The sequence below is a fragment of the Protopterus annectens genome, chromosome 1.part0 (genome assembly GCF_019279795.1).
Source record: "Protopterus annectens isolate FY-2018-M chromosome 1.part0, PAN1.0, whole genome shotgun sequence".
Taxonomy (NCBI): domain Eukaryota; kingdom Metazoa; phylum Chordata; order Ceratodontiformes; family Protopteridae; genus Protopterus; species Protopterus annectens.
The window spans coordinates 387,618,752-387,636,917 of record NC_056725.1 but is presented as its reverse complement, the minus strand read 5'-3'; the positions used below and the strand labels follow the sequence as shown (position 1 = coordinate 387,636,917).

General features: G+C 39.8%; 1 protein-coding gene across 1 annotated transcript in view; it reads left to right on the top strand.

Moving 5' to 3' along the window:
- The window catches only part of LOC122801344 (pulmonary surfactant-associated protein C-like), a 114,372-nt gene extending 96,530 nt beyond the window's left edge, over window positions 1-17,842 (top strand). The window contains exon 6 of the mRNA XM_044070887.1: window positions 17,461-17,842. Within this exon, the coding sequence (XP_043926822.1) occupies window positions 17,461-17,540 (80 nt within the window). The 3' untranslated portion in view covers window positions 17,541-17,842. The remainder of the gene's footprint in view (window positions 1-17,460) is intronic.
- Window positions 17,843-18,166: the final 324 nt, after the last annotated feature.

The following is an 18,166-nucleotide window of genomic DNA, read 5'->3' as shown; positions in this document are numbered from 1 at the left end:
TATTTGTTGATTGTGGATGCAATGTTAATATCAGTTTCACTAGGGAAAAGTAATGTTAATATCATCAAAAAGTGCTGTGTGGATGTGGAAGGTGTACCAAAATAATGACCAATAAACAACAAAGGACACCAAAACATTGCAGAATTGAGGACATCAAATTATAGAGTGCTTTTTTCACAAGTTACTGAATTTCATATTCTTGTATAAAAAAGCGATCAGTAAATTGATGTCCTTGATCTTGTGGTATTTTGGTGTCCATTCTTGGTTATTAACCTTAATATCAGTTTCACTTGGAAGATGACTAATTACTACAAATCATTACATAAATCAGTAAAATGTGAACATTTCTATGACACATAGCTGAAGCCATAAACTAAGATTAAACACATCCCCTACTTAGCCTCAGTTGCTCACCCTTGATGAATCCATTTAATTGTGCATCTAGAGATCTCCCTCGAGGATTCTGCAAAAAGTCAAATCAGGGAGTTGGCTCAAGTTTGTCCAAAGTTCTTACCTGTGGATTCAGTAAAATATCTCATTAAGTAGTTGAAAGCAATCCAAGACTGGAAAAAACCACACGAGTCTGCTATAGTTCAGTCTTCTTTATTGTAGCTAAAAACATTCAGGCAGATAAGTGTTGCTCAGTTATGAAATATTGGGCAATTGCGGTTGCAAACATATATCAGGTTGTAGGCATGTTAACAAATGCATCATTATCAGTCCAGATTTGATTGACAGTAATGCAAAAGATTTGATTGACAGTTATGTAAAACGTTTTAACAAATAGCGCCAAAAAATGGCAGTCAGTTTAGGGTAGAATCATTAAGTTACATAAAAACTCACTAAATGTCAAGAGATAAACACATTACACCAGTTATTTAATTTCAAAGTTCAAGCCATGTTAGTTACCTGATTCACATGAGTTTTTGCTGCTTAGGTTGATTGTGAGACAACTGGTTAACATTAAAGGAGTTCAGGTGTTAAAAGTAATACGATTTACAGCTTATGTGAACATAACGTCTAAACCCTCTTAAATGAAAAGTTATAATAAGAACAGAAATCTAACTTTTTCTAAAATTTGGGGCAGTGTGACTTATTGCTCCATGGTGTATCTTTCATAAGAAGGAAGACTAAACTGGGTCAATGAGGGAGGTAAAAGAAGAAATAATAGATATTGGAAATGGGCAGAGGGGCATTGACAATGAAAACAGATTTAAACTGCTTAATTACTATTACAGTCATTCAAGAGGAAATTCAATTTATTTAAAGAAAACTCCACTGGGAGAACTCATAAATCACATTAACCGCGGTCAGAAAACATCCATGTGATGGAGTGGGTGGCTAAGAGTACCAGGCATAAAGAGAATTTGGCAGTGCAATGGTAGTATGGGAGGAGTTACTGTCCTTAGCTCTGTTAATAAGCAGCATAGTACGGAATGTGTAGGGTAATAGTGTCACTCCTTAAAATGATGGCCAGGTAGCCATCCTTCTGTTTGAATGAAACTGCACTTTAGGGTTCAATTATCCCTTTTAGGGATGGATATAAAAATAAATAGAAAGTACTGATTCAATCAACACTTTTGCTAGCACTTTGTCGGATCTACCTGTATGTGGTTATAATAACAAAAGAGGGATTCAAAAATGAGGCTAGTACAAAAATAAAAGAAAATTAAAGTAAAATTATTGATAATTGTAACACGAGACAGAAATAAATCAGAGAGGGTGTGTGGAAAAGCAGGGAGGGGCAGAGGTGAAACTATTGCGACCAAATTGAAATGAGAATATGAACAATGGACTGAGTAAATCCATAGGGAATCAACAAAGAAGTTCATAGCAAACATGGGTGGCCATAAGGGAAGTGAGAAGCAAGCTAGCTCGGGCAGTATAGATACTATAATTCATGAGGGATGGATGTTGCCTAATTAGCAATGATATTAAAGTGCCTAATAACCTGTGCTACATGCCAGCCATACATGGGAGGAACATAACTGTATGAGAACATAGTGGGAATCAAAAATAAGAAACTAAGAAGGGGTCACATATACACTGAAACCAGAAGAGGACAGGGGGAATATGAGGCTGTATGCATAAAGCCATCAATAAAATTGCAAAAATAATTATGAACCCATGAACTTATGATGCATTTAACGTGGAATTACCATAGCATAGACATTCATTTAGACAGTGAGGCATTGTGTTTAGACTTTAGCAATCTCATGACAATTTTTTCAGCTCCAAGAAAAAATTCTGGGGCCATTCTTTTCAACCAAATTAAATTGAAAACTGCATGCCCTTTGTACCAAAAACTGTATGACTTAATAATTTATATGGCATGGAGGTTATGTCCTACTGCAAAGGTTTGTTATTTGCATTTGAACATGACCTGTTCAAAGTTTTTTTAACTTGAGGATATAGACATAAAATTTTACAAATAATGTGGTGTCTAGACAAGTATACAGTTCATAACAAATATTTACAACCATTTTTAATATGCAATTAATATAACACTCTTCTACAAATTTCAGGTGGCAAAACATAAGAAACAAAAATCAGACAAAGTTCTTACTGCTTCAAAAGTTGTATGAAAAACAAACACAGTTGTAATCAGCAACCAGTTATTTTGGGGATTTCTTGAAAACTGTGTAGCTCATATTTGGAGATATGATTTAAAATCTGTTTTGGAACAAGCAACATCCTTAGAAACAATGGATTTATTTAATTTAGATTTCAAAAAATATAGTTCCCTAATAAGAATATTGCTGAATATTTATTTACTTTTTAAGGTCCTTTGAAATTTGTTTTTACAAAGATATAAAAATAATACAATGAAAATATTGTAAATAGCATGTTTGCCCACTAGGGCCCTTATACACCTAGCCATGCAAACAAAATATGACCCACATAATTGATTTACATAGGAAGTAATTTAATGACTGCCTCTGTCCATCATAGACATAAGTGCCAGGCCAGGGGTGAATTTCTGATAACCCATCCATTGGTCCAAGTTGTGTTTAAATAGAGTTAGGAAAAAACTCTGATTCACAGGGATAGGGAGCCTGTTCTGGAGAATGGAAATTCTCTGAGAAACGTATTTGTCTCTCCAACATGTCCTATTTATGTTGTAAGCAAAATGTAGGTGCCTTGATCTAGTAGTTCTGATAGTTTGTTTTGTAGACGTGCAAAAGGTTCATCAAAACAGAGTCCAGGGATGCTTTGTATGCCTGGCAAAGATAATCGTCGAGAAGTCTGTATGATACTGAAACAAGAGACAGGGCTTTGAGGTAATCAGCAATGGGCATTGTGTTTACTCCTTGTGTACTTTTTGTAAGGAGCCTTTGTGGACATTCCATTTACTGCTTGTGTCTGTTCACATACATACTAAAGGGGGCATTACAATCTATGATGGGTCTGTTGAGGGCTGAGTACACTGGTATGATGACCCGTCTGGACCTAGATGTCATGTACTTACTTATATGTTGAGCAATAAAAAAGAGTTTTCTTATTGCTATGGACACATGTTAGTTGAAAGCAAGGTTATTATTTGCATGAGTTCCCAGAACCATGACTAGTGAATCAACTTTTATTGATGGCATAATTACCCATGGTGCCCAACTTCTCAAAAGGTATTGTAATGCATTTCTTTGCATTAAGTTTTAAGAAATGGCTTTGGCACCAAGCATTTGTCTGTATTTCCTGAGAGGTATTCTCGTCTTGGGGGGATTCAGTGACTGCTCCCAGTTTGCAATTATTTATAGACTTGTTCAGCCAGAAGCCTTTGACATTGGCTTAGACCTCTGAGATGTAGATGTCAAAGAAAATGAGGGCCAGCACAGAGCCCAGAGGAAATCCATTGGTGACTGGCCTCTTTGAGGAGGTGGCCTCACCCATCCTACCTTCTTGGGTCCTATCTGTGAACCATCTAACTTTCCAGTGTGCTACAAAGGGGTTTATAAGTTTGTTGACAATGCCTGAGGAAGGTATTGTATCAAATGCATTAGCCAGATCTATGTAGGCAGCATGTACCACTTTCCCTTCATCCATTACTTTAGTGACCTTTGCTAAGAAGTCCACCAGGTTCAGTAAGCATGACCTTTCTTTGACAAAGCCAAACTGGGATGGATCTAGTGTCAGTAGTTCTCCTATGTCTTTGTAGATAATTTCCATGATAATTCTTTCCATGGCTTTGCAAATATGACTAGTCAGACTAATGGGTCTTTAGTTTCCAGGACTTGTTGAAGGTCCTCCCTTATGAGTGGGGATGACCTTTGTAGTTCTGTTTTAAGACTATAGTTAAATAGTGAGTCCTAGAACCCTTGTATTTCAGACTGTTCATTTTGTTGTGAGAATCAATCTGACTGGCAAACTGATAATGTGATACAAGTGGCTACATGTAGTATATACAGTTCATTTTATATGGAAAAAAGCACTGTAGGTAATTGAAGAAATGAATAATAGACTATAGTAATTCTATTAAAAGATACATCACTGGATTCAGAAACATGCTTAGCATGATCTCAGTGCGCCTACCACAGGTTCAACTCATAGCATGATGTAACCCAAGGTTCATCTTCAGTAAACTAGATAGAAATTCACAGCTTAATTCACTCCTAATTAGAAAACCTGCTAATGCTTTGAACAAGACATATGATGAAGCTAAAGAACCCGCAGCCATGGCTAAGAGTGTAAGAAGGAAAACTTACAAGCGAAAAGAATGAATACGCCTTAAAGTGTGTGCACGCGTTCTTATAGATAACAAGTTAAGGAAGCAAACACACTACTTTAAAGGGAGCACTGCAATGTTTGCATTTTTTTTTTTTTTTTTACCATAAAATGGGTGAAATGGGTATATAGCACAGTAAGAAGAAGGAACAGCAACCAGAGGAGAATACACAAAGGGAACAGGAAATGTAAGGTTGGGAGAGGAAGGGAGGGTAGACATTTATGGGACAGGTGGCCTTTTTTATTTTTTTCAAGGGAAGATGGGGAATGATATAAAGGAAGGTAAAAATATTGTGAGAGGATATGAGGGTCAGAAGTAGGAGTAAACACACAAATAAATAGCATTAATAAAGACCAACTAGAGAGGTGTTAAAATAGTGACTGTTAATAAGACAGTGGACTAAGAAACACACAAACAAAGGGAGGAGATTATAGGTTCATAGGTTTATAGGTAGGTACTAGGGTATCAGCCCAAGGGCCTAAGTAAGCCTAGCCAACAAGGTTCCCTGGCTTACACCACCCAAGAAAGTTATTTTCCTGTGCCCCTGTCGAGCAGAGCCACAGAAGTGATCTCGGGTGTATTTCCTCTTTCCCATCCACTCATCAAGATTTTTCTTGAAGAGTGCTAATGAGGAACTTTGCTTGACATAGATGGTTAGCTTGTTCCAGAGTATGGGAAGTCTCTGGGACAGAAATCTATCCCTCCAACATGTCCTGTTTATTGTGGAGACAAGGTTTAGGTCCCTAGAGCATGTAGCTTGGAGGGATTGGAATTTATTTAGATGTAGCTTGTCCAACAGCTCTGGGTTTGACATAGCTTTATATGTCAGACAGAGATCACCTTGGACTAGGCGATATGCTATGGAGTAAAGCTGGAGTTTTTAGAGATGGTCAGTGTAGGGCATCTGTTTGAGACCAGTAATCCTCTTTGTGAGGTACTTCTGTGGCCTTTCCAACTGCTACAGATGTCTTGTGAGGTACATTCCAAAAGGGGCATTGTACTCTATAATGGGTCTAATGAGTGTTGAGTAGAGGGGAACAATAACCTCTTTTTTCCTGGATGATAACCCTTTTGTGATGAAATGTGCCATGTAGAAGGATTTCCTGACTACTTTGGCAATGCGATTATCAAAGGAGAGACTACTGTCCACCTGGGTCCCAAGGTCTCTTATCACACATTCAGCGTTAAGTAGACTGCCACCTATGTGGTAATTCAAGGGTACAGAGTTTTTACCAAAGGGGATGACAATGCACATTTTGGCATTGAGCTTGAGGCCAAGGTTCTGACACCAGGGATCTATCTCATTGAGGCCCTTCTGTAGAATGTCCACATCATTTGGGGACTCGACTATGGCTCCTAGTTTGCAGTCATCTGTGAACTTCATTAGCCAAAGGCCTTCTGCATTAGCCTGCACTTCAAAGAAGTAGATACCAAACAGGAGAGGTCCCAGGAATGAACCCTGTGTTACTCCACGTATCACTGGTTTGAAGTCAGATTTGGAGTCTGCAACTTTTACAGTGTGGGTTCTGTCAGGCAGCCATTTGGCAACCCATCTTGTGACATAGGGATTTATACTAGTTTAGTGAGTTTAGCTATAATTCCAGAATGGGGAATGGTGTTGAAAGCCTTGGCGAGGTCAAGATAGGCTGTGTGAACCACCTTACCCTCATCTACGGCTTTGGTGACTGTGTCAAAGAAGTTGATCAGCTTCAGGAGACATGATGTGCCTTTCAAAGACCTGAACTGGGTGGGGTCCAGAGGTTGGAGGTTACCAATGTCTTTGTTTATGAGTTCCATGATGAGTTCCATGGCTTTACAGACCAGGCTCATCAGGCTAATAGGGCTATAGTTCCCAGGATCAGTGGTGGCTCCCCCTTTGTGGAGTGGGATAACTGTTGCTGTGCATCATTCAGTGGACACAAAGCCTGACCTGAGGCTATGATTGAACATGGTGGGTGGGGAGCCAGTTAGTTCTGAAGTTCATGTAAACTGCAGCCTGGGATGTTGTCCGGTCCCATGGATGCTGTGTTTTTGGCTTTAGAGAGTGAGCATTTACCTGTGTAGTTGTGATTACAGGGACTCTGCATTCTTTCTGTATAGATATGGGCCCTTTAGGGGGTGAGAGGGGGGTAAAATTAGTATTGAACCTATCTGCCAGGATGTTGACAATATCAGTTGGTTAGTAATTTTTGTGCCGTTGTGCTGTAACTCAGTGCAGATCTGGGTGTTTCCATTGAGATTCTTGACATAGCTATAGAATGCTTTGTGGTTGTCCCTGGAATCAGTGGTGATTTTGTTTTCATAGCTAGCTTTGGAGGATCTTATAAGGGATCTCAGCTTCTTACTGAGGCTGAGCAGGGAGCTCCTCCTCTCATGGGATTTTACTCTCTTTTGGAACAGTTTCTTCCTTCTGTTGTAGAGTTTGTTTATGGCAGGGGATCACCAGCTTGGCTTCCTTTTTTTGGAGGATAGCATCTTGGTTCTGTTTGGGATAGCACGATCCATGCACTCATGTAAGTGCTTATAGAGTGCATTTGTGTGGGATTCAGCAGTCATAACTGTATTGTCCATCTGCATGGGTGTCATGAAATTTGCCACTTCTGTCTTAAGAAGCATGAAGTTGGCTTTGGAGAAATGTTTTACCATGGTTTCCTTAATGGGGGGTGGGGGTGGGATGTGGATATCTAGGGTTATTAGCTTATGGTCGGATATGACCAACGAGGAGTTGACTTCAGATGTGGAACACTGGCCACTCATATTGGTAATGACTAGGTCTAGCATATTGTTGCCCTTGGTGGGATTGTGGATAAGTTCATCCAGGGCACTGGAATTTATGAATTCCAGAAAGCGTTGAGCGAAGGAGTTAGTACATGAGTAGTTTTCCCAGTTAAGGGTGGGGTACTTGAAATCACCCATTATTAGGGTGTTTGATTGAACCCTAAAATTTTCCAGTATATCAAGAAAAGAGGAGTGGGAATCCTGGGGCATGGTGGGGGATCTGTAGCAAGCTATAATTTGGATTGCAGTTTTGCCCAGAGTTAGTTGCACTTGGATAACCTTGGATGCATTATGCTGAGCAACTAGCCTGGAGGTCTGAATATGTTTAATGAATATGGGCACACCTCTGCCTTTGATGTTCCGATCCAGGGTAGGTGGCCGAAAGGTGTGGTATAAGTTATAGCCTGGTAATGCAGGGGTGCTGTCTGGAGCCTTGAACTAGGTCTCAGTCACTGCACAGATATCAATGTTCTCCATTTTAAGGAGTGCCTTGAGGGAGTGAATTTTGAGATTTAGACTTCTAGCACTGAGTAGCATTACCCTCATTTTTTTCTTGCCTGTTCCTCTTACGTTGGTGAATTTGTTATTTGAACCTTTCCTAAAAAAAGGCACTATAGGGGAGGCAAGAGCCTTAGCCAGTATCCAGAATGCCAAAGGTGACAGGTGCAGGACATCTCTGGCAAAGCATAGTGGTCTGTCGACCATGTTGTCCCAGGCAGACAGATACTGGATCCCCTTAGAATGACACCAGAAACTTAGCAAATTGTTGAAGTCAATCATTTTGTCCTTGTACTGCGGTATCGTTCTGGGTGATGGCAGGATGCTACTCAGGGCTAGGGTCATACCTGCCTGGACTACAAGATCGGAGAGGTCTTCCTTGTCTTTTTTCATGTAGTCCAGGGAGGTAGGTCTCAGGTCATTCACACCAACATGGACAATGACAGAGTCATATTTGTACTTGTTGTGGAGTGACCTGAGTGCGTGGGTTATGTGGTGGATCCTGGCACCTGACAGGCAGCTGTCAGTAGCCTTCTTTTTATTTAGCCTGGTGAGTGGGACATCAGTGTGCCTGACTATAGTGTCACCTATGACTATTGTGTTGGGTCAGTTGTTTTGCCTTATGGGCTGTGATTAAGTGGCACACTGAGTCTGTGGGGATTGTGTCATTTGGGTTGTATTTGGGGGATGGAGGTTGCTTGTGTTTTTGCTTTGGAGGTCACTGTTGCTTGAGCAGATTATTATTGAGGGCCTCCGTGAATGTTTTTGTGTTTTAATGTATGGATTTTGGTGGTGTAGGTTTAGTGGGACTATGTGATGATTGTGGTGTGGTGTAAGTGTTTACCTTCTCCTCTTGACTGTCAAGTTCAGTCTTAGTTGGAGAGAGCTTTACCTCCAGTTTGGCTAGATAAGTGCATCTCTCACAGGTTGTAGTGTTGGGCGGTAGGAGAAGAGAGATGTCTGTGTACATGAGGCAATTGCTACATTGCCTCAAGATGCCCAGATTTATCAGCTAGACAGGAGAGAACACAGGGAGCTGACCCTTGGACATGCCTGAATAAAAAAATATTTTCCTCTAGACAAGTGAGTACAAGAGCTGTTTTTCTTTAAGCAAGTGAGGAAAGGAAGTACAAAAACTGTTTTCCTCTAGGTAGTGAGGACGGCTGAGTGCTGTAGTAATATGTAGCTTGTTTAGTGCTTACAACAAGTCCTGAACAAGTGCTGAGCATGAATAAGCAAATTTAAGTGATAAAACTAATAATCTGTTCCTGAACTAGACTAGTGACAAGAAAGAAACAAGTGCAAATGCGGGCTTTTAAATCAGAAAGTTGAAAGAGATGGAAAAACTGCCCAAATGGCCAATAACTAAAATTTTTGGGCTGGAAACCACTCCTTATGTGGTAGATAGGTTACCTAGTGCTTACTACTCCCACTGATAAGCTAGCAGGCTTCCCTCCAACACAGAAAGGCTTGGGGGCCTCAGGAAGAGTTACAGGAAAGGGGGGAAACAATTGCAAATGTGGACTTTTAAATAAGAAAGTTGAGAGAGATGGAAAAACTGCCCAAATGGCCAATAACTACAATTTCCGGGCCAGAACCACTCCTTATGTGGTAGATAGGTTACCTAGTGCTTACCACTCCCACTGATGAGGTAAAAGGTTTCCCTGCTACACAGAAAGGCTTGGGGGGCTCAGTAGCTTACAAACAGTCCTGGATACAGCAAATCTGTATCTGGACTAGACTAGTTAAAGGAAAGGGGTGAACAAGTGCAAATTCAAGTGCTAAAACTAATAATCTGTTCCTGAACTAAACTAGTTACAGGAAAGAAACAAGTGCAAATGTGGGCTTTTAAATCAGGAATTTGAGAGAGATGAAAATCTGCCCAAATAGCCAATAACTACAATTTCTGGACCAGAAACCACTCCATTAGTGGTAGACAGGTTACCTAGTGCTTACCACTCTTACTGATAAGTTAGCAGGCTTCCCTCCAACACAGACAGGCTTGAGGGGCTCAGAAGCTTACAAACAGTCTTGGATATAGCAAATCTGTATCTGGACTAGACTAGTTACAGAAAAGGCAGGAAACAAGCGTAAATATTTTTGTTACAGTTAAGCAGAACACAGGGAGATTCTAGCATAGTTTTTTTTTCTTTTTGTAAAGGAAAGGGAGAGCAGAGAAGCTCAAGGTTAGGAAACTAAGTGGGTTGGCCTTCTCAAATATTCTCTCTCTATTAGGTAAAATCAGCTAATGGCACCAGACTGGGAGGAGTGTCCCAGATCAAATTTACAATAGGGGGCAGACAACATCAAAGCCACCAAATATAACAGCAAGAAACCAACAAAGAGGGAGGGTGAGGAACAATACTACAGCTACTAACCCACTCTTTTAGAAAGTAAACACTACAGAAATGTTTATCACAGCAGAAGAACAGCAGTGAGCCACAAAATTAAAGTTTTTAAACAGATAAAGGATCAAGGAGTCTCTACAGAATGCTTTTAACTGCAAACAAATCCATTATCTGATACACTCCTTGGCAGGAAATCAGAACAAACAAATAGGTGCTTAACAAGTACAGAAAATTTCCCATTAATACCTTTCACACAGTGAAAGTAGCTAAAAAGCTTTACAGACAGTGTGACAGTAAAAACCTTATTTATCAGGCCCTGTAAGACAGACAGTTTTAGTTTAACCATGCAGATTAGTTAATAGGAATACAATACAGTAAAAAGTATGCAGCAGGCAATAAACAAATGCCATATATAAATTGCTAGAAGCAATAACTAGTAAAAGTAAGCAAAAAAAAAAAAAAAAAAACAGGATACTTATTGTTATATATCTCAGATCAGAGTTGTAGTCAATGCTCCTCCTCCACTCGGCTCAGTGTGTATAGACAGAAATCCTCTCAAAGTTAGGGCTTAAATACCAGAAGATACAACCTTGAACAACTTTTTTAAAAAAAGCTCAAAAGAACCAATGAGTGCTTACTCTAAGCCCTAGACCACCCAACCTCCACCAGCCAGCAGCCAATCAACACAATCCTGCCACAAAGGTAGAGAAAGGCTTCTGCTAATTCAAGATGGCCTGGTCATGTGCTGAGAACAACCACTGCAAAAACAAACAGGCCCAGAGACAGCAAATCTGAACTGGGACAATACAGATTCGTGATGGGGAATACTGGACAACAAACATGGAGGGAGATGAGACAAAAGGGAAGGGGACACTTGGGGAGGGTTAGAGTAGACAAATCCTTCTGTATCACACTGTCTTAGTGATATCGAGGGAGAGGTCAGACAGCACCCTGACCACCATCCCCACTGGGCCCTGCTTCAGGTAGTGATGGCAGGAGCAGGCAGTGATGTGACTCTACTAGTCACAACTGGAGCCTTTGTAGGCAGCTGATGTGGGCTTCCAATCTCTGGGCTATCAGGTACCCCACCACTTCCACCAACTTCCTGATTGTGACATATCCCTGATTCTCAGAAAGAAGAATGGTGCTGCCAGCCAGTGACGCACCTTAACGGACAGAAGAGTTGGCCACCTGTCTGTCTCCCACTGTGTCTACTGGGTAGGCAGCCCAGGATGCAGGTAGAGAACATTTGGGGATACCTGGGCCTGCTAAAGGACTGAAGACAGTAGCTTCACTGACACTTCAATGGCTGCTGATGTACAAAATGAAAAAAGAAATAGAAATATAATGGAAAACAGCAAATCATTACAAAATAAAGGATAATTTCAAAGGAAGGGAGAGGAGAAAAAAACATTTATATAACATACAGATAAGTAATACATGAAATACATTTATGGAATTACTACTTACTTCTGTTCCATAAAAGCATAATCTGATTTATTGCAAGAATGTATGATATAATTACTCGCATGTGAGGATGTGCTATCTGAATGGGGGACACAGGCATTAGTCCTGATGTGTGTAGATGAGGCTGTGAAACTTGTGGAAACATTACTGATCTGCCTGTAGACTGCAATTAGAACATGTTTTGCCTGTGCTAAGTATCCATACTAAAGCTATTCTGTTGTCAAAGCCTAACAGATATAGAGAAAACAAACTGCAAAGGACAAAATTAGATGTAACCTGTATACCTCTATTGCTCATATTCATAATATCTCTATATGTGGAATGCATGTGCCTTGTACACCTTAAAACAGGCAGCATTATCTGTATTTATTTTCTGGGTCACATTCATGCATCCTCCTGGTCAATAGCTAATGTATTAATAGAATTTTAAGACAATTGTATTTTCAAAAAGAAATTAAATAATAATTGTTCCTGCAGTTTTTCCATTCTCATGTAATACAGAAAAGTATTCTCCTATATGGCTATCCAAGCCAAAAAATAAATAAATATCATTACGTTATATGCCTACAAGACATGCCTTTTTATACTGACAATTGATGTTTAAGCATAATAAAGATAATTTTACTACATTTTGGCAGGCCTTACTATGATTTGTACTTCCATCCAGCTAAGTTCAGAACAGCACCTCCTCAGGCTACCATATTAGCATCTGCACTGCTTTCCAGAGCAGGGTATGCAAGCAGTATGTAAAACCACTCTGGCAAGACTGCGGTTCATTATGTGGCTCCCCAATCAAGCACTACCAGTGATTTCATGCAGCAGACAAAGGAAACGTTTACATTCTTTGCTGTACAGTTACATTATCCTGCCACATTCAGTGCCCTTGGAAGCCATGAACATTCACCATGCCTCATTATACAGAACAATGGTAGGTCTGTTGTAATAATCACCACTGACTTTTGCAGCATGTGCCATGCAACATGGGTAGCAGTCACTACATGAACAAGCTGCCTCTTTGCCCATGATCCAGGAAATGCACAGGGCCATCATAGAGGGACAGGCTAACAACACCTCAGTCCTTACTCAGATGGTACTTTTTTACAATGTACTTGTGATAACCTGAGAGACTGCATGTCCCATATATGACATGATTGATATGCTCCATAGACAGCTTGTATGACCAGGTCTCCTTGTGCTGCTGTTATCATGCCAGACACACTTCACATGGCTGCTCCAGCTCTGTTTCTAGTTCTGAGGACTGCCATGGAAGAAGGAGGCCATGGTCAGCCACATGTAGTGCTACCACTTGCACTGTAGTATCCAGTGTGAAAGTGAGTAGGGCAAAATGTGGACATCCATGACAGCAGATAGCTCATGTTGCAGAGGTGCATGGAATGGGCCAACACTTGCATTCACACAATCCTATTTCCGTTAGATAAGGGGTGAATAGTGCCATTATCCATCCAAGGACAGGCACTCCCTTAGACAAGGAAATGCACAGACTGTACATATGTCTCCTGTAGATGCCATAGTGCTCTCCTTAGGAGCTCACCACTGTGCTGTAACATTTGCTGAGGCTATGCCCGAACATATACACAAAAATCACATGTACAGTGCTCACATCTGCACACACACACACACGCACACACACGCACATACACGCACACACACGCACACACACACACACACACACACACACACACACACACACACACACACACACACACACACACACACAGCAGTGCTAACAGTGCCTTCTCCTTGTTCAGTGCACCTCATTCCCCCATATCTGAAAACACAGCACCTAGTTAATTTCACTTGCATTGCAACACATACATTTTCCAGTGGATGACACTTACACTATGTCTCCCCATGCCTGTGTCTTCTTCTTCTTTCGACTTTTCCCAGTTAGGGGCTGCCACAGTGGATCACCTGTCCGCTCATGATTGGCAGTAGAGTTTTACAGTGTCAAGTTGCCAGCCCGGTGTCCAACCTTCCACAGAAGGCACACACATGCACACAATCACACCTAGGACCAATTTAGAGTGTCCAATCCACACATACATTTTCCAGTGGATGGAACTTGCACTATGTCTCCCCATACCTGTGTAAATGATGATAATTGTACCCTGCCCTTGTACTTATTGTACACTGTATCTGAGGCTCAATATGGCTGGTTTATGCACGGATGAGCACAGCATGAGTACCAGTTTCCATGCATCACTTTTAATGTTCTGTGCAATACTTTATACTGGTTCATAGTTATGAAATAGCCCCTGCACCCACCTTCATCTGGCATAGTCCTCCCTGCTGCCAGCTCCTCTGTAACCTTCACATTGGCCTCATCCTCCACTGTCTGGTGAGATGTAACTTCTACCTGCCAAATGTGGACTCCCTGCTGCAACTGTTTTCTAAGTGATGTTGTATAACATAGGACATACTGAAAATTTCTTAGCACAAATGCCAGGGTCACACTACAAGTCAGCACCAGGTACAATTGGGCAGTGAAAGTGGGCTTCAGCAAGCCAATCATATGATCAACAGTGACCCTGTTTTTGACAGGGCATAATTGTAGCCATTTTCTGCCATGGTCTAATGATTTCTGATAGGTGTCATTAGCTATGGCTCCAGGTCATATATAACATCATCAGAAAAGTGCCCCTGGGGAAAATCACCCCACACAAACCACTGATATAGGCTAAATGTGTGCTATATGTGGGAGTCATGAGTACTACCTGGCTGGCCTGTAGGTCCATGGTATATTATACCTTGTATATCCCACATATCATTCTACAATGTATCTCCTGCAACACTAGAATTTTATTGTGATGCACAAGGTATACTGTGACAATTGATAGAGTGGTAAGCTTAGTGATTAACATATTTTCTTTCCTGATCACCACACATGTCATTTATTTTGATGTGGGTGCAGTCTATAGCTCCCATTATATCAGAGATATGAGCCATGTTATAAAATGGCCATATGTTGTTGACTTTCTTCTTTGTGGTACATGGGATGCACATATGCTGCCTCACATGTTGTGCCATGACATTACAGAACTGCTGGAGTATCCTTGAAGCAGTTGCCTGGGATATCCCCACCATGTTCCCTGATGGTCACTGAAAGGCACTTATAGCTAGTATTCTCAAAGCTGTGCATAACTAGGTGGTTCAAGCATCTCATAAGCCTGCAAATGAGGGTGACACACCTCAACAAGTTCCTGTATGGTGACTGTTTTCACACAGTAGCAGTCCCCAATTTAGCATTGTGAAAGGCATGAAATGCTTGGTGCAGATGGATGATACAGCACCTCATATGAAGAAATGAAATGCTTGGTGCAGATGGATGACATAGCACCTCACAGGGTAACAAAGTAGAGCACCATGACTACTAATGTCAAATGCAGACTGCTGAATATAAAGAATTGTTAATGCTGGTTTATCTGCTGTAACTCCAAGGTTTTCCTGTGGTCAAAAACTTTAGTCATTGTTTTTATACATCTCTAGATCACACTGCATTATTGTTTTTCCTCACTTACATTCATTGAGTCCCTCATTTCCATAATGTTAATCATTGCCATGTCATTATGCAGCTATTAGCATATTATGTGGACAGCAAGACTTCTCAACTTTCCTCACGCTTGTTCAGTTTATCTCTGATTTGGTTTCCCCCTGAACGTGGATAATCATCTTGCATAGTCACTTACCATGGCACAGAAAATATTTCTGAATCCCAGGCACAATATGGACATCAGAAAAATTGTAATACTTTTAAGAGGTTTATTTTTTCATAGTAGAAAAAGTACAATTATGTGAGAGAATGAGAAACTAAGAGTCAAATCTAAATAAGCCATAATTCCATTGACAAATTTTGCTAGTGTCCAGTAAGCCACAATGGTATAATAGGATATTGAGTACTACGCCTATTCACAAGTCTAGAATAGTAAAACTGTGGTTAGGAAAATCAAATGAAATTTTTGAACAAAATGTGACATTTTAATAAAATTTGAATGTTCATTGGGAGATTTTTAATGTGCAATGGTTATGGAAAAGTTATATAAACTTTATTTTATGTGATTTTTTTTAGTCTGATGAAGTCTGGTATTAAATAAATGGGACAAAATCATATTGTATCAGCATGTGCTGTTCCACTGTATGTTTCACATATCTATCAATATATATATATATATATATATATATATATATATATATATATATATATATATGCACAGGTTCACTAGACAATCTTGAAATGTTGAATACGCTGTCATGGTGTTGTGTTCGTGATGTCCAGTGCGGTTTGTGGATTTAGCTGGGGATTCAGGTAAGTGGTGTTTACATAAGGGTATTGGGTAGGGATTTTAGTTTGTGTGAGTATGAGTAGTGGTGTTTTTTGTGTGTCTGTGTGTTTAGTGCAACCTTGGAGTTAGTATATATAAGCAGGGGGGTGTGGGGGTGCAGAGGGGCTTGCCCCCTGCTTATAGGTAGGGTAGGTGTGTTTGTTTGTTATGTTGCGTTTGTGTGTGTTGTTTTGTTTGTTGCAGTGTAGTTTGGTAGGTGTGTGTGTGTGTGTGTGTGTGTGTGTGTGTGTGTGTGTGTGTGTGTGTGTGTGTGTGTGTGTGTATGGTCGCAATCGTGGTTTTTGCAGTTGTGGGTTTTCGGGTGTGTGGAATTTCAACTATTCAGTCTCGAAATACTTAAGCCGCGGTGGTGCAGCAGTAGCGTTGTTGCCTCACAGCAAGAGGTTCTCCCATTCGATTCTCGGCTGGAGCGCCTTCTGGTGGAGTCTGCATGTCCTCCCCATGGTCGAGTGGCATTCAAAAGACATGCGTGAATCGGCATGTCTTTGTTGAAGGTTGGTCATCGAGCTGGCACCTCAGCACCACAAAAATCTGCTGCCAATCATTAGAGGACCGGATTTCTGCTGTGGCAACCCCTAACCGGGAAAAATCAAAAGAAGAAGAACAACAATTCTTGAAATACTAAAATTCGACATTTCAGTATTTCGAGATTGTCTAGTGAATCTATAAATATATATACAATTCCCAAATGTCAACTACCGTCTAGTCAACTGCATTTGGTTGACTAGGCAATTGACTGACAGTTGTGTTAGACAGCTCAAATTTAAGGTTTGAGGAATTTTCCCTGCCCCGTGTTTGCGCGATCTTGGAGTTAGTATATATAATTAGCAGGGAGTGGGAGTTACAGGAGGCAAGCCCCCTTCAAAAATTATTTATTTGCTTATTTATTTATTTATTTTAAGTAAGAAATTGCATGTATCGAGGCTGTTTCTCTGTGCATGCATAGTTACATGTTGACTTCCTTGTTTTTGACTTATGCGGTCAATATTTTGTGAGTCAGCTTTGGCTGTTTTTGCTATTAAGTTAACTCAGGAAAAGTATCTTCTTGAGAGAAGGAGGTAAGCAATTGCATGTTTCTTTATTTATTCAGCCTTCATGTGCTGAAAGGTAATTCACTAGGTCATAGGTATCAGATTTTAAAATTTGTTTCTCTTTTTTATGTAAAATGTTATATGAGAAATGTAAAATCATTTTTGCAGGATTCAGTAAAATTCATACTGCTGATAAATCACTAAGAATAAATTCTGAGTTTAGATTTATGACATATCTTTATTTTCATCATTTACAGGCAGTAAACGTCTTTTTAGCTATCAAAAATGCTGGAAGGTCGGGTTTGTAAAAGTTTGCGTCTCTGTCAGTGTGAAATAAAGAAACAATGAAGACAGCATTATTATTTTCTGTACATATGTAATTGCCAACGTTTAATAATTTGCAGTTAAAATTTATGATTGTGACATACATGCCATAATGCTTTTGACATAATATGCAGGGTTCTTGCAACTTTTCAATGTGTTTAATGCAGAAAATTGAATAATGCATTTTGTATAAATGAATCACAAATGCTTCAGCTTATCTATTTGATATACCAACGTTTCTGGAATCTAAACATGAATAAACTTTAATTTGATAAATTGATAGTATATTATTAAAACCTTTTAATCTTCAAACAATTTCACTATAAAGTTTTTATTTGACTGAATGGAATCACTTAAAGAAAGTATAGTGCAAGTTTAAACTTCCAATTTCATGTTCATCTCCTAAGGGAAGAAATATTTATATCAATTTGCAAATGGAGTAATAGTAGTTACAATAGGAATTGTGTATGTAAGATATAACATGAAAAATGCGATTAGACAATTTTGGACAAATTTGTTTTGAACAAAGTTGTTCTGCAGAATAACAGATTTGCTGTTTAATAATCCATTACCATTACCACTATGTTTTCTTGCAATGATGCATAGTTGTTTGATCTCATCATTTTGTAAGATTACTTG